Source organism: Mobula hypostoma, chromosome 21 (genome assembly GCF_963921235.1).
Source record: "Mobula hypostoma chromosome 21, sMobHyp1.1, whole genome shotgun sequence".
In the NCBI taxonomy this organism is placed as follows: domain Eukaryota; kingdom Metazoa; phylum Chordata; class Chondrichthyes; order Myliobatiformes; family Myliobatidae; genus Mobula; species Mobula hypostoma.
This window is the reverse complement of record NC_086117.1, coordinates 8,779,851-8,805,321: the sequence shown is the minus strand read 5'-3', so window position 1 is coordinate 8,805,321 and position 25,471 is coordinate 8,779,851. Positions and strand designations below refer to the sequence as shown.

The 25,471-nt window shown below is 39.4% G+C and overlaps 1 protein-coding gene across 4 annotated transcripts in view; it reads left to right on the top strand.

Moving 5' to 3' along the window:
- mapkap1 (MAPK associated protein 1) overlaps positions 1 to 25,471 on the top strand; it is a 297,659-nt gene that overhangs the window by 248,710 nt on the left and 23,478 nt on the right. For all 4 annotated transcript variants that reach the window (XM_063073411.1, XM_063073413.1, XM_063073410.1 and 1 more), the window contains 2 exons: positions 3,982 to 4,119; positions 22,737 to 22,834. In XM_063073411.1, coding sequence (XP_062929481.1) covers positions 3,982 to 4,119; positions 22,737 to 22,834 — 236 coding nt within the window. The remainder of the gene's footprint in view (positions 1 to 3,981; positions 4,120 to 22,736; positions 22,835 to 25,471) is intronic.

Sequence of the window (25,471 nt, the reverse complement as noted above, 5' to 3'; positions counted from 1 at the left end):
TTGATATTTATTACGGTATCAATCTCCTAAGGGAGCTGGCTTCCTGCCATATTGAAAATTCCTCAGCAGAGATGAAATTTTATTTTTTATGTCATCACAGTCTCTAATATCTCTGTTCAACAATGAAATTGTGTAGTATAAAACGTTATTCCTGTGGCTTGCATGAAAATATGTTCCTTAAGTAAAACAGAAAATGCTGAAACGATTCTGCATTTTGGGCAGCAAGTGTGAAAAAGGAAACAGTTAATGTTTTGTGTTAAAGTCCCTTTAGCAAATCTGAAAAAAGAGACTAGACATTAGTATTGTTAACTATTTCTCTTACCACAGATGCTGCTTGATCTGCTGAGGATTTGCAGCATTTTCTGCTTTGTTTCAGATTTCTGGCATCTGCAGCTTTTATTAAGTTTCTGTTTAAGTGTCATTTTAGTTCATTTTGTAGAAGGATTTTGATTTGAGGTGCCTTGGCAGCGTAGCTGTTGGTGCAACCCTGTTACAGCTCGAGACACTGAGTTTGGAGTTCAGTTCCAGCATCCACTGTAAGAATTTTATACATCCTTCCCGTAACCATATGGGTTTCCTCCCACAGTCCGAAAACGTACCAGTTTGAAGGTTAATTGGTCATTGTAAATTGGCCTGTGATTAGGCTAAGGTTAAATAGGTGGGTTTCTTTGCAACCTGTTCTGCGCTGTATCTCTCCATAAAATAAATCTCGTATTTCTGTTAGAAGGTTGTGGGTTCTCTTTCCATGACATATTTGATCTGAGTTTATACTTAAATGACTACCAGAAGAAGGTTCATTAGTAGGGTTATTTTCAAATGATAATTTAAATGATTGTAGGGAATGTAAACTAAACATCCCAGGAGTTAAGTGTAGCTTTCTCTTGATGTTCTGGCTAGTTTCCATCTTTGTCCAAAAACAAATGAATTAATTAATTCATAATAGTAGCAACCAACTGTGTCTCCGAAATGGCAGCTTTAAGGATATACCTGATTAAATCTGTGAAAGTAAAGAAGCCAATTGCATGTCCAAAGCCATTAATTATTATTGAGATACAGCACCTAGCCTAGTCACAGGACAATTTACAATGAGCAATTAACATACCAACTGCTATGTCTTTGGACTGTGGGAGGAAACCCATGCAGTCACAGGGAAAACGTACTAACTTCTTATAGGCAGCAGTGGGAAGGTTGTTTATTTTTATTCTATTGCCTGTCTTAAAAATAATTTATGTAGTGGATATATTTGTTGGCATATATTCTCCAATAAATTTTCCTGAAGTGTAGTCTCATGCTTTTATAATTGAATATTGGTATTCAATGCAAAATATTTCCGAGATTTCCAAATCAACACCAATTTCACAGTAACTTACAGCCTGGACTTTAGCCTGCAGCTGATAAGGTGCTTTTCAATAATCTAACATATCCATACTGCACTGTAATAAAGCTACAATCAAGTGAATTGATCTGAACTTCTGGTGTTTGCAAAATACTCATTTTGGAATTTTGAAAATCCTGCACTTGGCTAGTCATAGTCATACTTTATTGATCCCGGGGGAAATTGGTTTTCGTTACAGTTGCACCAAAAATAATAAATAGTAATAGAACCATAAATAGTTAAATAGTAATATGTAAATTATGCCAGTAAATTATGAAATAAGTCCAGGACCAGCCTATTGGCTCAGGGTGTTTGACTCTCCAAGGGAGGAGTTGTAAAGTTTGATGGCCACAGGCAGGAATGACTTCCTATGACGCTCTGTGCTGCATCTCGGTGGAATGAGTCTCTGGCTGAATGTACTCCTGTGCCCACCCAGTACATTATGTAGTGGATGGGAGACATTGACCAAGATGGCATGCAACTTGGACAGCATCCTCTTTTGAGACACCACTGTGAGAGAGTCTAGTTCCATCCCCACAACATCACTGGCCTTACGAATGAAACTACATGTTACGAATGAAGCTACATGTTCGAAATGAGATTTTAATAGTTTTAATTCTAACTAGCTCTTAACAAAACTAAGTTTGTATCTTTAGTCATTTTTTTGAGATTTTAAATATGATGAATTTAGTATTTCAAATATCTTGTGGTACTCGGTTCTTGTTTAATTTTATTAGGTACTCAACAAAAGACCTCAAGTACTTCCTGGTTTGAAATCTTTGCGATTTAAAGATTAGATTTTTTTTCATGATTGGTTGTTCAGCCAGGACGGTGACATCACAACTGCTTAATACTTGGGATCCCATGGAATTGATGCTTAACAGAAAGCTTGCTGTAGAAATAGTTAGATGTTTGGGTTTCCTAATGTCACTTGGAAGATGTGTTGCTTTGCTTCTGCCTGGAACATTTATTGTTCTGGATCACTTATTTGGTTTAAAGTTTACGAAAATACTTTCAACTTATCATGAAGACAAGGAATGATTACTGGGACATTTCCTCAATTTTTTTTGTTCCCTCGTAATTAGATTTTTATGTTTAACAACATTGCTAGATCTAACACAGCATTGAAAGATTTATTTCCTAGTATTTCTTGAAGATAGTCACTTAACGAGAGCTTAGTAATTATTATGTTGTGAAATGATCAGAATCAGGTTTAATATTACCGGCAAATGTCGTGAAATTTGTTGACTTGAGGCAACATTACATAATAATAGGAAAAAAAGCATGAATTACAACATATATGTGTTTCAGTTTTTTTTAATTAAGTATTGCAAAAATGGAAATAAAAAGTAGTGACGTTGAGTTCATGGGTTCAATGCCATGAAATCAGATAGCAGAACTGTAGAAGCTGTTCCTGAATCATTGTGTGTGCCTACACGCTCGGTACCTCCTTCTCATACATTTAGTCTTTTGAAGTTTGGTTTGTATGGTACTTGATATGTTTTCAATAATATTTTAATAAGATTATTGTTTTTTTTACATAGGTGTTTGGTTCACGCTGCCGGGGTAGAGGCAGATGCATTAGAGGTATTTAAGAGCCTCTTAGTTAGGCACATGAGTGAAAGTCAAATTGAGAGCTCTGAAAGGGAAGGGTTTGGTTGATCTTAATGTAGGTTGAAGGGTCTGCATAACATTGTGGACTGAAGGGCCTGTGCTGTTACCTGGAACTGCAGTTACACATTTAAAAACATTATATCCCCATGAATTATTTCATGTAGGATAGAGCCATACTGTAACATCAGATCTGCTTCCACACCATAAACCTTGTTGGCAATTTCACCCATATTCTAAATCACTTGCCAGACCCTATCAAGTTTGTTAGTTAGTCTTCTCCCCATGAGTTTAATTTGACAAAAAAAAATAAGCATTTGAAGTTGGATTTCAGCGAACCTTGTAATCGAGCTGAAATAATGTAAATTTATCAGAGCTTCAGATGTTTACAGAATATTCATGTTACAAAATTGAGCATCTTGGTTACATGTTCAAAGTGAAGTTTTAATGGTGTTACCAAACATTGTATATATTAAGTTATGTATTTCAGCATTATCCTTCAAAGTTGACCTTGTTACCTACTAACTGCTTCTGCCTTTGATAAACAATATGCTTTAAAGAATTCATATTACCACAATTTTAGAAATCTAATATCAGGAAACTGGCCATATTTCACAACCTGATCGAGCAATCATGTAGTTTTGTGTTCTAAATAACTAGATTGCTGTAACAGTGCTGCAACTTTCTGATACAAATTGGTGACCTTACTAGATAAAGCTGCTTTTTAAGTGTAACCAAATCCTACACCACTACTGTTCTTTAAGAATACAGTGTTCACATCAGATGTTTTTTTATGATTATTTTGTTCAGCTGGTGGTCCAGAAATCTGCTCTGTATTCAATCTTCTCTCCGAATGCAGCAGAAAAGCTCAGAGTTTCAGAGGGCTTTAGAGAGTATTTTATTTGTTCATTCCATTAAGATTTATAAAGTGTGTCAAATGGTTGATATAAAATCACTTACACAGCCCACTGGTTTATATCCCCACTGACTCACAGGTATCTCGGGAGAAAAGGTGGAGATAGACCCTGTTACTAATCAGAAAGCGAGCACCAAGTTCTGGATTAAGCAGAAACCCATTTCAATTGATTCTGATCTACTCTGCGCTTGTGACCTTGTGGAAGAGAAGAGCCCAAGTATGTGGTACTATATTTTTGTGCTGTATCTTTGTGCTGTTCTATGAATAAGTGCACCCACTCAAATAGAAAAATTAGAGCTCCATATTGTCCACAGGTTTAATATTAGATAAGACAGCGGTGTTATGATGCATTATTTTATCTTTGGGATTGCTTGGTGTAAAACAGCTATGTTACTGAAATCAGTTCCAAAATTTTCAGCCGCCTAAAGGTTGAACAACATTTTGTCACACTCTGCAGTGGTGCCCTGTTAATCTATCAGAGTTGGCTTGGCGATAAACCCAGTCAAATTTAAGTTGAGAATTTAATAAGGTTTGTAGCCAACAATCAGTTACTGGTGTTCTCATGTCACTCAGTTGTTTTCTTTTTATTGCACTCCTATTTTTAAACTAACGTACAGTAGAGTTGAACATAAAGTTGTGGTAAGAAGAAGTCAGTGATTTTAATGTTTTTTTTATCAGGGCCCATTGTAGTCTGTACAATAAATAAATTAATTTAGCAAGTATTTCTGGTGATTGTTGAAGCTGTGAGAAGAAAAATAATATGTGAGATTTCAGTTGTGTGTTTTATACAGTTTTTAAAAATATTGTTCTTAAGTATACTTAACAGTGCTTCACACAAAAAATGCTGGAGGAACTCAGCAGGACAGACAGCATCTATGCAAATGAATAAGCGGTTGGTGTTTTGGGCTGAGACCCTTCTTCAGGACTTGGCCCGAAACGTCAACTGTTTATTCACTTCCATAGGTGCTGCCTAACCTGCTGAGTTCTTCCAGTATATTGTGTGTGTTGCTCTGGATTTCCAGCATCTCTTGTGTTTGACACTACTTGTTGAGTTTAAGCTGTATCATATCAGGATCATGGTTTTAAGCTTATTTTTACACAAAGCTCACGGAAGGGAAATACAAAATTACTTGGGAGACTGCTTCAAAATGAAGCAGGATTGTTTGACTTCTGGGTTTGCATCCTTCTTAGCTTCAACAAGAAACAAAATGCAGTTCTAGCCATTGTATCTCATACAGTTTATTCTGAGGTGCACTTGTGTCTCTGTCTTGAGTTAATTTGTCGCCTTCTATTTTCACATGGTCAAAATGTAAAACAGTTGTTTCTAAATTGAAAAATATTGGTGTGGCATTGTACCTCGTTGTATTACTTGTTTATTAACAAAGAATTTTCAAAGCAAACATTTTCAAATAACTGAAGTATCCTGAGAGCTAAAATTTATCTTGAATTTTAGTCATTGAAATGTATATAAAGATAACAGAATCTTAATTCAGTGATTTGCATAGTCAAATCGTCAGTTTTTGGTAGATGGCATGTTCATTTTCAAAGCCATAGGATAGTCAGTCGGAGTGTTTTGTATAATAATTTATAGCACATTTGGAACTCACCTCTGATCAGTTTTAAATAAATTTCTTTGAGGTATTTTGGGATTTTTTTTCATATTAATGGTTTATATCATGTATTCTGATGTTTAGTTGATCCATATTTAGTTAATTGTTCCTTTCTTGCAAAATAATATTGAGATTTCCAATCCAAATATGATAAACTGTTTTTTTTAAAGCATTGCAGTTTCTAGCCCATTTGGATCTTTTTTTGCTTGAAGGACCATGGCCTTAATCTGAGGCTGTTTGGCTCACCTCACAGTCCAGTGTCTGCGTTACCCTAAACTCACCTCTCAAAATATTTTACAATTCAGCCAATAACTGAATAGCACCATTCATGATGCACGCACATGCTCACATACCTGTATACTGTTTATTCCTATGTGTATGTGTGTGTTGAGAGTGTGTTATTACACACATACACATGCACACACTCTATAAAATCCCATACATACCCCACAACATTTAACTATGTTAGGAAATGCGTTTATGCTGATATACTTGTCAAGCCTTTATACCGGATGAAAGATTGCTTTGTTTCAGACTGTTAAATGCAACAAAGACATTTCAGTTTTTTTCTTTGGTGAGTCCTACATTATTTGGTTAAGTCCTGCTTATCATTAATTGGATGCAGTACATCATGTGACCTTGATCTCTTCAATTGTTATCACTCCATTGCTGCAGAGGGGCTTAACAGAATGTTAACCTGATAATGGGGACTAGGCCTTCTCGTAGTGCCCCATCATATAGTTTTCTATTGAGCAGTTCTGCTTCAGTAGCTAAAGAAGGTGGCAAGAAGATTAATGATGGTAGGCTAATACAGAAGGGTGTACCTTTCTAAGACTTCTACCACAGAGATATTAGAGCTCAACCAGAGCTTGGCTTTTTCCTTAACCTGTGACCTTTAACCCTCCCTCACCGTTGAGATCTGTCACTGCAGCCGACGTTTTGATTGATGTTCCTACAAGAGTCGGTCTTTTTCATTGAATTTCACATCTGCACGAAAATAGCTTCCCTTGCAGAATTCGTGCTGGCTGTTAGTGATAGCAAAATTGATGGCAGAAATGTTTTTATGTAGTTTTCATTTAAAACCATAGAAACTTGACACATGCTAATGTAGTGCTGTGCCCTGCAGTGCCCTGTTTTTGAGTTTATTCAGTTCAGTGTAATTAATGCCTAGGATCTTGCCATAATATGGATTACACTGGAAGCAAACTTTAAAAGGAGCTCATCCTAATTCTTTTAATACGCAGTTAGTGTTTACTGGCTTCTCACTAATACTGACCTCCTTGTCTGACTTACTGCATGTACACTCAGTGGCCACTTTATAGCATAGGAGGTTCCTAATAAAGTGGCCACTGAATGTATGGTTGTGGTTTTTAACCTGCTGGAGCTCATCCACTTCAAGGTTTGATGTGTCATGTGTTCAGAGATGCTTTCTGTGCACCATTGTTTACTGCATGACCCGGCTGGTGGCGCAGTGGCATCAGCGTCGGACTTCAGGACAAAAGGTCCTGGGATCGAATCCAGCCAGCCGACTCCCCTGCACACTTTCCATCCGTGCTGGGTTATGAGCTGGTGATCTCTTTGGAAACTCACCCGGCAGAAGGCAATGGCAAACCACTGCTGAAACTTGCCTCGTACGCGATTCCCCGCGATGTCAGAGAGGCGTGGAGGGAAATCGTCCGCTAACCGGAGAAACTCCGGATGCGACGTACCTTTCTGTTTTATTTTGAGTTAATGTGGCCATCCTGTCAGCTTGAATCATTCTGACCATCCTCCTCTGACCTCTCTCATTAACAAGGCGTTTTTTGCCCACGGTACTGCCGCTGACCAGATTTTTTTTGTTTTTCACATCATTCTCTGTAAACTTCCAGGACTACCACTTTGTACTACTTCCTCCCCTACCCCCCCCCCACCCCCAACTTCTTAATCTGACTTCTCTTCTTTTTTTTTTAGCAGTCCCAATGAAGGGTCTCAGCCTGAAACATTGATTGTTTACTGTTCCCCATCGATACTGTCTAGCCTGCTGAGTTCCTCCAGCATTTTGTGTGTGTTCCCATTCTGATGTTTGATCTGAATAACAACTGAACCTCTTGACCATGTCTGCATGCTTTTATGCATTGAGTTGCTGCCACATGATTGGCTGATTAGATGAGCAGGTTTACCAAATGAAGTGGCCACTGAGTGTGTGTAGTAAGTTCAGAAAATTCACTTAAATGCTACCTTTTTATAAGGTAGTTGGCAGTGAATTAATTCAGCTGCTTTGTTGGATGGACAAAAACTCTTCTTGTTTAAGAACTAACCTAATATGAGTAATCCTAAGGTGCTGTTTGGAGAGAAACAAGTGCCAGGTTGGTATGGGTCCAGGTTTTAAATCTGCATTTGGACTATTTGGGACGCTTTCACAGTTGTCAGACAAGATAATCTATACTTGAGCCCCTGTGCCAATTTGTTGTTTTTGGCAAAGTACAAAAGCCACATGCAACTTTCCCTGTTAATGCATTTTCCCTACTTGGAGCTATTAAATCCGTCTTGGATGGAATAGCAAAAACAAAGCTACTGCAAGTGCTGATAGCTAAGTGAAGGTATTCCCAACCACCACCCCTTGCCATCTCCTCAACCTATACGAGGGCTTCCCCCCCCACTGTGTTGGAGGCACTTATCTTTCCTTTATTGAAATTTGCTAACAATTATTATTTTGTTGACGACAAGGCTCTAAATTAAGTTCAGATTTGTTTTGAAGAATCTGTTTGAGCTTTCAGGTTGTGGAGTACTATCCCTCCGTGGTAGCACAGCAGTCAGCACAATCGTGTTACAGCGCCAGTGATCACTGATTGGGGTTCAATTTCCGCCACTGTCTGTCAGGAGTTTGTACGTTCTCCCTGAGACCAGGTGGGTTTCCTTCGGGTACTCCAGTGTCCTCCCACGTTCCAGAGGTGTATAGGTTATGGTTAGTAAGTTGTGGGCATGCTAGGTTGCTGCCGGAATAACATCGACACCTGCAGGCTGCCCTCTGATTGTGGTCATGAGTGCAAACAACGCATTTCACTGTATGTTTCGATGAACATGTGCCAAATAATGGAAATCTTTACATCTCTGCTCTCACCCCAAGTGTTATTGGTACAATCCACCCACTGCCCCTGTTCCCCCAACTGACTGGAGTTGGCCCGTATCAGTCCACATGCTGTGGGCACTGATCTGAGGTTCCCTTGTTGTCGTCGTCATAGCAATGATTCAATTTGGTTGGCAGCTTGGATTAACTGGTTGTGATTTCCATGACGACCACGGGGCACTCTGCTCTGATTTGCTGTTAGCATTGAAAATCCTGGCCAGTTAGCAAATATATTAACAATGTTTGGATACTGTATTAACTGCTTTGAACTGCTATGTTGAGTTACTTATTAAAAGGGACGATGATTGGTAATTTTGTCAGTGATATAATTAGATGGGGGGTGGGTTGGCAGGAAGGGGAGCAGCTGACCGACATGGTTCTTGTACACGTCCATTTGGCTGTCAGTGCTATGGTGCTCTGTGCTGAAACTGTCAGTAAGGGGGGAGAAAGTGATTCCTCCGTAAAGAAAACAAGCTTCTCTCATCCAGACCAACCTCCCACTCGACCATCTCCTGGTTATTAAAAATATTTTCCAAACCATGCTGGCCTTTTTAAAGTTTAATTTCTTAACTAACCAGCAAGCTGATGCTGTTTTGGGTAATTTTGTGTTCTAAGCAATTTCTTCGAAAATATACCAATATTATAATGGAGGCCACCGCGGTGGTGTAGTGACACCATTACAGCTCGCAGCATCAGAGTGTGGAACTCATTTCCAGTATCCTCTGTAAGAAAGTTTGTAAATTCTCCCCATCTGCATGTGTATTTCCTCCAGATGTTCCAGGTTTCCTCCCACACTCCAAAGATGTGCTAGTTAGCAGGTTAATTGGTCATCTGAATAATCCTGAGATTAGGCTGGGGCTAAACCGATGGGTTGCTGGGCAGTGCAGGTGGCTCGGTGAGTTGCACAGGCCTTTTCCACACTGTATATCTCAGAAACATTTAAATGCCATAATTTGAAAAAAACATTTAAAGCCTAAGCAAGTCCAGCAAGCATTGATATCAGGAATGGAACTAAAATAAATTTCATATGTATTTGCACCATCCTTGTGACAAATACTGTATCAGCCTTATTAAAAGTGGTCTTGACTATCCTGTCAGAGCTGGCCTACCAGGGTATTTTAGTTTAATTACTCTATCCAATTAAAACTCAGAGCAGTATCCTGATTTTCTTCTACTTGGACTTGAGTGGAGATGACATTTACAAGCCTTGGCTTTCAAGTAGACAATAGCTTGATTGATGAGCTGCAGAAGGAATGAGGGAGGCAATTGCCATGTGGAAGAACTGCTTAGTACACTTTGATTTATTTATCATCTGCTCCTGAAACAAGACTGGTGAGGTGATAGTGGTGGGCAGTGTGGTGTGCTGTGATTTACAAGGTACACTGCAACATTCCAAAAGGAGTCGCTTGGCAGAGAGGGTAAGCTGTAATACAAGGACAAGGATGCAAGAGTCTGCTGCAAAGAGTTTAGCCCTGGCACAGCCGGTAACTGTAGTCACTGCCATTTCACCATAGTATTAATGAGGAGGTTTCTGTCAGTTTGCAGTCTGATCTGTTCCCAATGTGTATCCTATAACGTCAGTGTTAAATGGAACTGTTCCAATTAAACTCTACACAAACCTTTGTCATGCTACTAGTGATGGCTGATTTGACATCTCACAGAAATGGCAGCATATTATGATAAAGCCTATTTCGAATTAAAGCCTTCAACTCTGTATTTTATCAAATTAACTAACTTACTTACTTTTTTCAAAAAGCAGAAGGTACAGTGTGTTCCTTGTTTCACTTTTGAAAGATTAAATGCAATGGTGTCAAAATGCAAAACAAAATCACTTCAGAATATTGGAGAATTCTGACGTATTTAACTGATAGTGATTACTTTCAGCCTTTCTGTCTGCACTTTCTCAATTTTAAGCATCAAAAATATAAGAACAACAAGATTATTGAGTTACTTGTCATATTTCTGAAAGGCTTTGCCACTTCAGTGCAGTATTTCTTTTAAATATTTTAAGTATTACTATACCTCAACTTTTTGTTTTATTTAGAGATGTGGCATGGAACCTGCCCTTCCAGCCCAACAAACCATGCCACCCAGCAGCCAACCATTTTAACCCTAGCCTAATCACAGGACAGTTTACAATGACCCAATAACGTATTAACCAGTACATCTTTGGACTGTGGGAGGGAACCAGAGCACCTGGAGGAAACCCACGCAGTCGCGGGGAGAACAGAGTCCCTACGGACAGCGCCAGAATTGAACTCTGAACTTCGCTCCAAGCTGTGAGCCATTCTGCTGCCATGGGGACTTGATGTGATTTCCTTGCCTGCAGAATCTGCTAATCTATGATTGTGTACAATTTCAACACCCTTCTTTTTTTCATCCCTTTACTCCTGTGATTTCCACTTCCAGAACTTCCCATTTATTGGATACCATACAACCTCTTGGAGTTTTGTTTGTGTTAAGCTATTTTTGCTCATACTTTACCAAATAATACAGCACTGAAGCAAACTACCAAGGGTGTTAAAATTCAGAAGTCAAACTAATGCTGAAATTGCTAACAGGTCAAGCAGTCACTATGGGGGGGGGGTGGGAAATGGTCCATAATAGATTTAATTTCCAGATTTAATTATATATAACTATGGGAGGTTCTATCATTGTATTTCAAAATGACTGCTGATTATAAAAATTGAATTCCTCGGGGAATGTAACCAAATAAAATGTTAAAACAAAATCACTAAGCATTTAACTGGAAACCATTTGGAAAGATTGCACACTGTATGTAAAGGTATTAGAGTTATTGATCTTCAAGCAGTATCATTTAGTCTGAACGCTGGTGTGCAAGATGTTTTGTTTTCTTGCTTGCATGTGTGTGAGACATGAACGCAGGATATAATTTTTTTCCAAATTATTTTTGATTTTCTTGCATACCAGTGTGTCTGTTTTGCATTACTGTAATGATTTGCAGTTTTGCTGTTGATTTTTTCAAAGCAGCATATTACAGGTAAAGAAATGTGACACAGTAATTCAAACACAAACATAATACACAGCACCTGTAAATGTTGCATAGGGCTCCTCAGTAGTATTCAGATCATTATCAGCACTATAACTGCCCAACAGCCTTTCTTATTGAACAGAGGACTATCAAACTTTGCTAATTCTTTGGAGAAATATTCATCCTTTCATGGTTGAATTTCCAAAGATAACTTTCAGTATATTCCAGCTCAAGTCCCTTAGATGCAAAAATGGTAAACTCTTTAGGGTGGCACGGTTAATGTAACCATAAAACCTCTACAGTGTTAGCTGTGCAATAAGGGTTCAATTCCCACCACTGTCTGTAAGGAATTTGTACATTCTTCCCTTGACTGTGTGCATTTCTTCTGGGTGCTGTGCTTCCCTCACACATTACAAAGATGTACAGGTTAGGGTTAGTAAGTTGTGGGCACGCTATATTGATAATGAAAGCATGGTGATATTTGCAGGCTGCCCCCAGCACATCCTCAGACTGTGTTAGTTGTTGACGCAAAAGATGCATTTAACTGTGTGTTTCGATGTACTTGTGACAAATAAAGGAAATCTTTATCTTGGCTTATTGTCTTGCAATTACTTTGTCCAAGTTCCCAGGGTATTATTGACTTTTGGTCCTAATAGTAGAAGGAGAGATTTTGCCCCAGGTTCCGCTGTTGACTACAGTCCAATGACTGCTGATTGATATACAGAAACACCAATGTGCCAGGAGAGATTGAGCACCCATATTCTTGAGTCCCCCAATAATCTTCACTCTCTACTTTCCCAAATGAAGCTGGAATATTGAAGAACAGCTGTTAACGTCTTCAAGCAATTATTTTGTATATATAAAAAGTTGAGGAAAATTATGCAAGTGTGTGACTATTTTGTAGATTTTGCCACCAGTATAACAAAAAGTCAGAGCAAACATAAGTGCCTCATTAAACCAGATGTTCAAGAGCCAACATGTGAAATGAGAAAGTATCATTATTTTTCTTGTCTGGGGAAAAAAGTGCAATGAACAATCCAATTGAATTTTTTTCATTTATTGTAATAACTTTTTAAATAGGGTTTTCTGTAAAAATCATCCCTACTCAGTTGTAACAAAACACTACTCCATTTACATACTAATGAGCCTCTAATTAAGATTTTTTTCATTGAGACTTTTAAAATACATTGGACATTAGTACCACTGGGGGCTTTTTGTCAAATGCGTTAAAAATACTTTTTAAATTATTTGACAATTTCCAATTTGGGAATTTATCTTAATGGTTAGTAAATCATAATTATGTTTAATTGTCCTTTTTACCATGGAACCAGTAGGAAACTCTAATTAATATGTCATCAGTATGTAGTTTCTCATTTCTTTCACAGAAGTATTTGTACATTCAAAAAGATAAATGACAGAACGTTTCTGTAAATGTAAACCGTAAGCTTAAAATGATGCCTTGTCCAAAAAAATGGTGACAGATTTTTTTTTGCCAAATGACAATTTGACAACTTCCCTTTCCCCCTCCCACTTATGGCTGCTACACCATTATTTGTTGTGTTTGGGATCAGTTACTTAATCTTCCCATGAGATGGTTAAATAAAGCATTTGTTTAAAGGTTGGAAGGGAATTTATTTGGCCATTAAGTTGTTACTTGATCTTTTCATAACAGATCCAGCTTTGAGATTTCTTGAGACAATAATAAACTGACTCATATTCCAGACTATCATCAGCAAAAGATGTTATTATATTGTATTCATTCGTGTTTTTAACTTGTGCACCTTTAACCAGCCCCCAAAAAACAATCAGCAACCTGTGGGTATATTGGCACCAGTTGTGGGCAACCCGCAGCACATCCTTAGGTTGTCTTGGTTGTTAACACACCACTTCACATGTGATAAATAAATCTGAATCTGAAGATTGTTTGGAGGGCTCTGTGCTGAAACCTTGGATACGAGAACATCTTTCTCTTCTGTTAAAGAAGCTCCCAGTTGGAAGGTGGGCTTGGAGGGGTGAGGCAATTTAGTGTAAGAAAACTTAGCTTGTCCCAAAAATGATTTTGAGTAAATGCCCAGATATCAGAGCCATTGTGCTTTTAGCAAGTATAATTGCTGAGGTAACTAAACTTGAAATTTCTAAGGCAAATCGGTTCCTTTAGGACTTTTATTTTCTTTCTGCTGCCTGGATCCTGCTCCTAACTCCCTTACTGTATTGAATACGTGAGGTTTACCACGGGCACTTTAACTACTCTATTGAAGATTTGGGGATTGTCAGTTGACCTTTCTACCAACAGCAGCCTTGAAAAAAGCAGTGACTGTGGAGAAAAATTGCCTAAAACTTGATTGTGTTTCTTTATTACTTGCAAGGGAATTTGAGATCTGGGAGCCCAGCTGATCAATAAGGCCAAGTGTCCTTCAGCTGATTTAGTGCTATACTAAACTGATTTCAAAAAGGGCGATCTTTGCGTGTTTCTATCAGGACTGTAGAACCCATAACTTGTCCACTTCATTGATTCCTGAGACACAATCACTGATTCTCTTCGGGGCCAGACTGCCCCAGAGGATAGAATAATCTGCAATGGAAGTTTCCTGGACAATATGTAGTGCGTGTAAGATGCTGGGCTCCAAATAATTCTTCCTGGTGCAATCACGCACACACATGCACAGAGCGTTCCTCCTCTGTCAGTCGTCTGTGTTGGAGGCAATGTTTCAAGGCTTATTGCAGACGTGAGATACAGCCCAACTGGAGGTGATTGCTGATAACTGTGACATTAGTTTTAAGTGCAGAGGGAATGGTCGACATGGGTACAATTGCAAAGGAGACATTTAGATGGGCGCGTTGACTGGAAAGATATGGGCCGTACATGGGGAAATGAGGGTCGGTTTGTTTGGCAGCTGGATCAGCATGGGCTGAAGGGCCTGTTTCTCTGACTTTATCACTTCCATCACACAGAAACAGCTTTCTATTATTCCTTCCTCTCCAACCCCCCACCAGCAGTTTGCTGCCTCAAAGGCCCTTACTTCGGGCAATACTTGCAGGAGGCATTCATGTTGTCACAGAGCCACTTGTAATTTCAAAATTTAACTTACCTTGGGTTACATCATTCTGTGAATTTAACCTGCCTTACTTAAACGTTGTAGAATATTTGATTTGTCATGCGAGTGTGCTTTGTGCCAGATACAAGACTTGAGTAGTTTCATGGGTGCGTTAGTTCAGTTATTACAGCTTCATTACATTAGACTATGTGGTGGATGCTTGTGGTGGTAAGGCAGATACGATAGAGGTAGTAAAGTGGCTTTAAGTGCATGTATGTGCAGAGAATGGAGGGAGATGAATACTGTACAGACAGAAGAGATTAATTCAGTTAGACATTTAATTATTAGTTTAATTAGTTGGGAGCAACATTGTGGGCGGAAGGTACTATTCTCTGTTCTATCCTTTGTAAAATAATGAGTGTCCTGATTAGTCGATTGACAAGAAAATAAAATCCTGCTGATCACATTTAAATGATTACTGAGTAGTTAGATGTCAACCAAGACATTATTTCAATTGTAGGAAACTCGTACTATCAGTTTTCAGAATAATCTGGACCTGCACAAGTGATGCATTCCTATGTAATTGATAAAGGCAGTTATTTTTGATGTGTTGTTTCACGCGTAAAGTGAAAGTAATATTTGTACTTAAGTGTTCAATTCACAGGACTGTATTGAAGTTAATATCAGAAAATAAAGGACACATTTTATTTCGTCAATAGCAGGAATAATGATAATGTCAGTGCTAAATTTTTATTTTGTTTTAATCTTTATGTGCAACATCACTTTTGCTTTCTTTTTATTTAAAATGTAACCAGAAACTCAAATCCATGAAATAAAATAAATCATTCTTTGGTAGGTAAAAGTAGTGAAGCTGCTCAAGCCAAAAATCTGACTTGGCAATTTTTTTCTTGTGATGCATTATCTTCATTTACTGCACATGGAAAGATTCAATGTAATGTTTATGCTATAATGTCTAAAGTATTTGTCTTTATTTGTTTCTGAAACAGAGTGTTTTGAGCCACTTCATTTTAAGGTTACATGTAATACAAACATTTATGTGTTTCTTCTCCCAGAAAGTTTGCTGGAGATTTTATTTCCAAAGAAATATGACCATTCTAAGGCTTGAAAGCATTGTTTAAGCCAGGGTTATTCTCAATTTATTTTCTGACCTATTCATTTCACGATGGTCTGATGTGTTTGACCCTTTTCTCCTGGGACGTGGGTCTGAGATCAGTGCAGTTAGCATTTACTGCCACTAGATGTCTTGATTTTGTTTTATTGAATAGATTTTAACTTCTCTTAGAGGCAGAATGTTCTGTGAAGCATTCCCTCGTCTCCTCATGGTGAAGAGATATTTTTAATGTTGCTTCAAACTCACTGTAAAGTAATCCATTTTAGAATAATTATCACTGATAACCTACGTCTTGTAATCTCTCCAGTGCTTAAAATGTGGAATGTTCTGTGACATTAAAGTGTGCAAATCTAAACAGTTTAAAATGTGGGCCATTCAACTTCATTGCTGTGTAGTTGTCCAAAATTAATGTATATGGTAGTTTTGAACTCGAATATTCCTTAAATATTTTTGTGAGGTTTAGTTGAAGCATTTCTCATTAATTTGCATTTGTACAAAAATGTCTTGCAACCCATGTTCAGAAAAATATTAATTTCACTCCAAAGTTTGCAGAGCTCATCTTAGTTGTTCCATAGTTTAACATTTTTCCCTCAGAGTTTATTCTTAATTACATTTACAACTGAAAACTCAAGCCATTTATCTTCTGACGCCCTGACACTGTATGCGTCAAAGGGACAGTACTTGCTCTTGACCTTGTAGTAGGCTGCAAAGTTTTGCTGTCATCATGCATCACATAGGCTCTGTACCTTCTCTGTGTCACCCCCGGCTGTGAGCAGACCAGGAGCATTTTCCACTCAGCCAGGTTGAAGTTTCTTTACTCAGACAAGCTGAACCACAATCAGGAAGTACGTGCTAGTTTTACCTTGTGCATTCACCATGGAATAAGGATCCAGGAAAAAAGAAGAACAAGATAAAAGACTTGGATAATCTCCATCCTGTTAATTCTCATGGAATGAGGGTCCTTATGGACAAAATTATCACTGATTGTGGATTTGGAAAATGTGCTTATCCTGTGTACACCAGCCCTAACAATTTCAAGAGCACACACGAAGTGCTGGGGGAACTCAGCAGATCAGGCAGCATCTTTGAAAGGAAATAAATAGTCGGCATTTTGAACCGATACTCTTCATCAGCACTGGAAAGGAAGTGGGCAAAAGCCAGAATAAGAAGGTGGGGGGGGGGGTGTCAGGGAAATCTAGGGAAGGAGTACAAGCTGGCAGGTGATAGGTGAAAGAGGTGAGGTAGAAAGAGAAGGTGGGTGGGGGGAAGGAATAAAGTGAGAAGCTGGGGGGTGGGGGGGAAGAGTTGGAAGAGGCAAAGGCTTGAAGAAGATGGAACCTGATCTGATCAGACAACAATCATTGGAAAGCGATGGAGGAGGGGCACCAGGGGGAGGTGATGGGCGGGTGAGGAGAAGAGAAGGGTAATAGAGGAGTCAGAATGGGGACTGGGAAAAAAGGGAAGTTAGAGAAATCAATATTCACGTCATCAGATTGCGGACTACACAGATGGAATATGAGATGTTGCTCCATGTATCTGCGAATGGCCTCATACTGGCATTAGAGGAGGCCATGGACTGACGTGTCAGAATGGGAAGTCATCTGTTTCTTGTGGAGACTTGATCAGCAAAATGCAAGTTCAAATCCTAGCATGGCAGCTGCATAATTTGTCATCAAATAATTAAATAAATATTGAATGAAGCTTGCTATAGTAATGATGAATGCAGTTCACTGGAGAATGAACTTTGGCTTGGACAGTTAGAGATTTACAATAAATGCTGGTATTTCTAGTCATCTTCACCACCTGTGAATAAATGGGGAAAACTCTATCCCAGCCCTTCTTATTCTGGCATCTTCCTTCTTCCTTTCCCATCCTAATGAAGGATCTCGGCCTTAAAGGTCAACCATTTGTTCATTTCCACAGATGCTGCCTGACCTGCTGAGTTCCTCCAGCATTTTGTGTGTGACCACTGTAATGACACACTTTGGGGAAGCACAGTATGAATGTGATGGAGAGCACTCAGTACATACACTTCTTACAGAAGCGCATTTATACACACACACACACACACACATTGGCTTGTCATTCTGCCATCGTTGCACTGAATGTGCACACTTCAATGTCTTCCCCAGTATATTCTCATAATGGGCCCTGAAGTGAGTTAATCCACTCGGGTTCGCTTTATGGTGCCTTTCCCACCAAACATGGTGGAATATTTAGTAATGGGGATGTGTAAATGTGCTTATGTTGTTTGTATACTGTATTTAAGGTCGATACTTCTGTTTGTTATGTAATGTGATTGTAACTACATTGTGGGTTGCATCATATTCTGATTCATATTAACTTTGTTGGTAATTAAAGATGATATGTCAAAGGATTCAAAGTCTGTATGCAGTATATACTCTTTTCTACAGACAGCCACGAAGCAAAGAAAACAAACCTGTTAATAAAAAACATCAACCCCCCCCACACGCAAAAAAAAATCGTGCAAACAGCAACAAGAAAGAGCAAGTGAAAAACACACAAAATAAAACACAAAATCAAAGAGTTCAAATGCCATTCAGGTCAGTGTTCATTATCTAGCGGTTTAAAAGAAAAGGAGCTGATTTCTCTCAGTAAGAGAGAGAGATCAGGGCTGTCAGGAGTTCACACTGCCAGAGCATAAGTGTAGAACTATTATTGTGTTTTCTGGTGGATATCTTTTGAAAATATAGGCCGTTTTCTTTTCAGTATTTTCACTAACTTTTGCAAGTTTGACTTTTGACACACTTAACAAACACCCTTGCACTGAAGTGCTGAGCAACTGCAGCCATTTTTTTCATTTGGTCATAACTTGCGTACCTAACAACCACTGAAAGCACAAACATTGCTGATTGATATCAGAGGCTACAAGCAGTAATACACCAATGGACATGGAACCTGCTCTGCACTCAGTGAGATTATGACCTGATCAGATCTTTGCCTCAACACCACTTGTCTGCTGCCTCCTATTACCCTTGAGTTCAAATGTCTGTCAGCCTCTACCTTGGAGTCTATGTGTTCATGATCCTCTCTCCTCCATCATGTCATCGCCTTTTGTTACCTGTTACTACACATGGAAGCGTAGCAGTTAGCGCAATTGCTTCACAGTTCCAACAATCACCAATTGGGGCTCGATTCTTACCGCTTTCTGTTCACCCAGTGACCATGTGGTGCTCCGATTTCCTCCCACATTCCAAAGGTGTTCAGGTTAGGGCTAGTGAGTTGTGGGAGTGCTGTGTTGATGCTGGAAGTACCACTTGCAGGCTGCCTGGCACAATCCTTCGACAGTGGTCATTGACACACGCGATGCATTTTACTGTATGTTTTGATTACATGTGAGAAATAAAGTTAATCTGATTTGGGGAGCAAATTCATGCTTCAAATTGCTTAACTGGTACCGAACCATGATATTCTTCTATGTCTTGTTGAAAGCTCTCAGTTGAAGTGAAAGAAAATGGTTAGGGTTGATGTTTGCAGAGTAAATACATTTTTCATGGAATAATTAACGTTAACTATTACCTAACAATCTCACTAGCTTTACTCATTTAAGCAGGGGTTCCCTACCTGGGCTCCACACACCCCTCGGTTAATGGTAGGGGTGCGTGACGTAAGAATGGTTGGGAACCCCTGATTCAGAGATACAATGGGAACAGGCCCTTCCAGCCCAATGAGCTATGCTTCCCAGCAACTGACCAATTTAACCCAAGCCTAATCACAGGACAATTTACAATGACTAATAAACCTACTAACTGACACGTATTTGGACTGTGGGAAGAAACAGAGAACCCGGAAGAAACCCAGCATGCACAAGAAAGAATGTATAAAGTTGCTTACGGAGTACACCAGAATTGAATTCTGAACTCCGATGCCACGAGATGTAATAGCGTCGCACTAACCATTACATTACTGTGACTCTTACTGCTAAGTTCAAGATAACAGAATGGCACCACTGGTCTGAGTTTGATGATCTGTGTGAAGTCAATGGGCCAAAGGTTCTGCTTCCATCTTAATGCCGGAATCTTTAAACAGTAGTTTTACCTGTCTCTCTCTTAGTTCATTCTTAAATCATGAGTCTTTCCAAATCTTTATTGCACTTTATGCAAATGTGAGAACTGATAGACTTGTATCACCCAGCTTTTTGATGTTTAGAATCAGAAGTCAACGTATTTTGCAACAAGCTAAAACTGATTTTCAGATTCAGATTTATTTGTACAGTGAAATATGTCATTTGAAGATGCTGTTTTTATTTCCACAGGTTCTTGAGCACCTAATAACAAGTTAATGTTAGTGGAATGTATTCAGGTTTTGTTGGGGACCTCTAATCCAACTATGAATTCTGCTCAGCTTCTCTCAGTAACTCCTTTCTTTCATGTTTGTATATCAGTTTGTTCTGTTTATGTTTGGTGCAATTGCTGTACAGTATCTTGTTTCCTATGTGGAGGATACATCTTCCAGCAGAAAACTAAGATGCGTTAAGATCAACATGCAGTTTATGCAGACCTGTAAAAGCAAAACTGGGAAGCCTTCATTACTCAGTGGAACTTGTCTGTTCAACTCTGTTCAACTCTGGGAGGCATTGAGGTGCCTCAGTGTACCAGACTCTGCTACTAATCTGTTATATTGGTATTGGTTTATCATTGTCATGTGTACCAAGAGGCAGCTTGTACATGATATGGTTGAAAATGCTTTAGGATATTCTGTTTTCTCTCTTGTTTTATTCATTGCTTTTGTATTGATTGCACCAAGGATTCAAGAGAGATTTAGATTTATTTTTTGCATCTACATTGAAACATACAGTGAAATGCATCGTTTTACATCAATGACCAACACAGCTCAAGGATTGTACCAGAGCAGCACACAAATGTCACTTCTGACATCAACATAGTATGCCCACAGCTTACTAAGCCTAACCAGTACATCTTTGCAATGTGTGAAGAGGCCGGAGCACCCAGAGGAAGCTCACATGGTCACAGGGAGAACATACAAACTGCTTACAGCCAGGGGCAGATATTGAGCCCCAACCAATGATCACTGGCACTGTAAAGCAATTGTGCTAATGGCATTGCTGCCTTGCCACCCACCAGCTCTTAACTTTTCCAGTTGTAAATCCATGAAGTTACAATGGTCTAGAATGAAAGTTGTATTGTTGGCCTTGCAGTACCAAATTTTGAGGATTTTGTCTTTTTTAGTTAGATAAATATAAAACTTCATGATGCCCTATAATTTAAACCTTTGGCTACACTAAATTATATCAGAAAACATAGAAACATAGAAAATAGGTGCAGGAGTAGGCCATTCGGCCCTTCGAGCCTGCACCGTCATTTATTATGATCATGGCTGATCATTCAACTCAGAACCCGCCCCAGCCTTCCCTCCATACCCCCTGACCCCCGTAGCCACAAGGGCCATATCTAACTCCCTCTTAAGTATAGCCAATGAACTGGCCTCAACTGTTTCCTGTGGCAGAGAATTCCACAGATTCACCACTCTCTGTATGAAGAAGTTTTTCCTAATCTCGATCCTAAAAGGCTTCCCCTCTATCCTCAAACTGTGGCCCCTCGTTTTGGACTTCCCCAACATCGGGAACAATCTTCCTGCATCTAGCCTGTCCAATCCCTTTAGGATCTTATACGTTTCAATCAGATCCCCCCTCAATCTTCTAAATTCCAACGAGTACAAGCCCAGTTCATCCAGTCTTTCTTCATATGAAAGTCCTGCCATCCCAGGAATCAATCTGGTGAACCTTCTTTGTACTCCCTCTATGGCAAGGATGTCTTTCCTCAGATTAGGAGACCAAAACTGCACACAATACTCCAGGTGTGGTCTCACCAAGGCCTTGTACAACTGCAGTAGTACCTCCCTGCTCCTGTACTCGAATCCTCTCGCTATAAATGCCAGCATACCATTCGCCTTTTTCACCGCCTGCTGTACCTGCATGCCCACTTTCAATGACTGGTGTATAATGACACCCAGGTCTTGTTGCACCTCCCCTTTTCCTAATCGGCCACCATTCAGATAATAATCTGTTTTCCTATTTTTGCCACCAAAGTGGATAACTTCACATTTATCCACATTAAATTGCATCTGCCATGAATTTGCCCACTCACCCAACCTATCCAAGTCACCCTGCATCCTCTTAGCATCCTCCTCACTGCTAACACTGCCACCCAGCTTCGTGTCATCCACAAACTTGGAGATGCTGCATTTAATTCCCTCATCCAAGTCATTAATATATATTGTAAACAACTGGGGTCCCAGCACTGAGCCTTGTGGTACCCCACTAGTCACCGCCTGCCATTCTGAAAAGGTCCCGTTTATTCCCACTCTTAAAAGGTTATTAGAATAGTGATGGACACTGAATTAAACATATTTAAAATTTTGATTCTGCATATAAAGACAAAATTAAAAAGATTTAATTTTCTAATGCATGTTAGCATAACCTCTCCAGAACTGCAGCATTAAGAAAGGTCATACAGCAGATTATTAACATATTACATCAGTCTGAAGCTGTAAATCTGTATAAATCCACGTCAAATGTTAAATCTTTTCTCCTGTACACGAGCAGCAAGCAAAATCTGCATTCCTTTTTATTCCTCCTTTCCTCACCAACCGCAGCATCCCCCCCCCCCCCACATCTCCCCCTCAAGAAGAATTGAAAAGAATTGACAGAGAACGTAACTAACCAAATGATTGATTTTGCACTTTGTCCATTGTGATGGGACGGGAAAATCAAATTATATTAAAAAGGGTTCTGTTGCCTTTGTGGTGAGTTTTGCCTGAATGATGTTGAAATGACATGTGGAGGCTGTCGCCATCATTGCAATTTCCTTCTGTTCTGCTGATGGGACATTAATATCACCATCTGTTTCTTTGTCATGCTGCATCCGTAGTGAAACTATGTTCATCTGTTTGACTACTGTCCTTTGTTTGCCTTGCAGGCCATGCAATATTCAAGCTCACATATCTAAGCAATCATGACCACAAGCACCTCTACTTTGAAGCCGACACCAACACAGTCAATGAAATTGTGTTGAAGGTTAGTAGCAGAGCAGGTATTTTACCGAGGAAAAGCTGGTGACTGATGACAGCGTGGCAATAAATTCTGTACACTTCTGTTGTAATGTAGTTTGACTGTAATGAGTTCAAACATGATTTGTAACTTGCTAGAGGTATGGAGCATCATTGCTGCATTTCAACAGTCGAAGTAATTCCACTTTGTCTTAATAAGTGTTTCAATGTGCATCGTATGGAAATCGCAGCATTTCACCAGTGAGAGTGAGTTATAGCAGTGCTTTCATAAGTGATCTTTGCAGACGTGATGCATTGTTTTGAACAGAGTGAACTGTCCCGCGACTGTGTGAATGGAGACCTTTTGTTAAATGTGTTTCCTTTGCTGCCAAACTCCGACCATGCTGGCAATTGTATTGAACTTCTTTTACAAAATACATCAGCCTCCAAAATTTATTACTTAAACAGTGCTATGATTCTCTGTAGGCCAGGAATTTGGTCCAGGACACTTGTGCAAAGACCTGGCATCTTCCCCTGCGAGTGCTTGAAACAGGAAAAACTGATGGCATTCTTTTCATTAAACTATCTGCATTAAGATTAAAATCCACAGCAACAGATCTGTGCAATGTGGCCAGGCACTTTCAACTGCTTTCTTTGACGTGAAATGCTGAGGCTTTGTAAGGGGTTAGTCAGACTGTACGTGGAATATGGTGAGCAATAAAGAAAGCTAATGGCACGTTGGCCTTCATAACAAGGGGAGTTGAGTATAGGAGCAAAGAGGTCCTTCTGCAGTTGTACAGGGCCCTGGTGAGACCCCACCTGGAGTATTGTGTACAGTTTTGGTCTCCAAATTTGAGGAAGGACATTCTAGCTATTGAGGGAGTGCAGCGTAGGTTCATGAGGTTAATTCCCGGGATGGCGGGACTGTCATATGTTGAAAGATTAGAGCGACTGGGGTTATATACACTGGAATTTAGAAGGGTGAGAGGGGATCTGATTGAAACATATAAGATTATTAAGGGATTGGACAGGCTAGAGGCAGGAAACATGTTCCCGATGTTGGGGGAGTCCAGAACCAGAGACCACAGTTTAAGAATAAGGGGTAGACAATTTAGAATGGAGTTGAGGAAAAACTTTTTCACTCAGAGGGTTGTGGTTCTGTGGAATGCTCTTGCCTCAGAAGGCAGTGGAGGCCAATTCTCTGGATTCTTTCAAGGAAGAGTTAGATAGAGCTCTTAAAGATAGCAGAGTGAAGGGATATGGGGAGAATGCAGGAAAAGGGTACTGATTGTGGATGATCAGCCATGATCACAGTGAATTGTGGTGCTGGCTCGAAGGGCTGAATGGCCTACTCCTGCACCTATTGTCTATTGTCTGGCATTGGAGAAGGACTAGAGGAGTTCAAGAGAATAATCCTGGGAATGAAAGGGTTAACATAGCCTGCACTCGCTAGAGTTTAGAAGAATGAGAAGAATGAAACCTATCGAATATTGAAAGCCCTCGATAAAGTGGGCATGTAGATGATGTTTCCTATAGTGGGGGAGTCTAGGACCAGAGGGCTCAGCCTCAGCATTCAAGGATGTCTGTTTAGAACAGAGGTGAGGAGCAGTTCCTTTAGCCAGAAGGTGGTGAATCTGTGGAATTCATTACCACAAATGGCTGTGGAGACTATGTCAAGGGGTATATTTAAAGTGGAAGTTGATAGATCTATTAGTAAGGGCAACAAAGGTTACAGGGTGAAGGTAGGAGAATGGGTTGTGAGGGATAATAAATCAGCCATGACGGAATGGAGGCACAGATTTAATGGACCGAATGGTGTAATTCTGCTCCTATGTCTTATCAACATACACAGAATGCTGGAGGAATTCAGCAGGCCAGGCAGCATCTATGGAAAAAAGTACAGGCAGTGTTTTGGGCCAAGACCCTTCAGCAGGATGCTGCCTGGCCTGTTGAGTTCCTCCAGCATTTTGTGTGCGTGTGTGTTGCTTGGATTTCCAGCATCTGCATAATATCTCCCTATGTCTTAATGGTCTTGTGGTAACTGGAATTAAATGAAATTAGCAGAGTAAAACCGGCTGGTGCATTACCAGTTGAGAGTTTTTAAGTATTATCTTGGTGCAGAAATGTTGCAAGTATTGAATCTGATGTAACAGTAACTTATTGCGGAAAGTAATTCTGCAGTACGAAAGTTTTGGTTCAAAAGAATGTTTTCTCATTAATCATAGTAAAATTTAGTAAGTTACATGAAACCAGTTCATTGAGAGCAGGTAAATGTAAAAGTTGCTGGATTTTACCTGGTGTCCAGACAATATACTTTGCACACTAATTTAGGGAGAAGTAGTTTAATTCAATTTGTTTTATGCAAAGCACCTTACTGCACCTCACTTCAGTAAAAATGTGTCAGTGTTACAGACAGAAGAACTTGCTGTTGACCACTGAAATACTTTGATCATTATTAACTTGTCATTTTTTTCTTGATTTTTTTTGGGTGAATACACAGTTTGTATTAGATACTTGCAGAGTTTATATATTCTGTAAGGCATTCCATTTGCAATTAAAATGTTAATGATATAGTGCTTCATTGAAGTGATTTAACTTATTAAAATTAAAATCTGTTGTAAAAACATTAGTATCAAAACAGATGTAACACAGTTCAAATTGCATT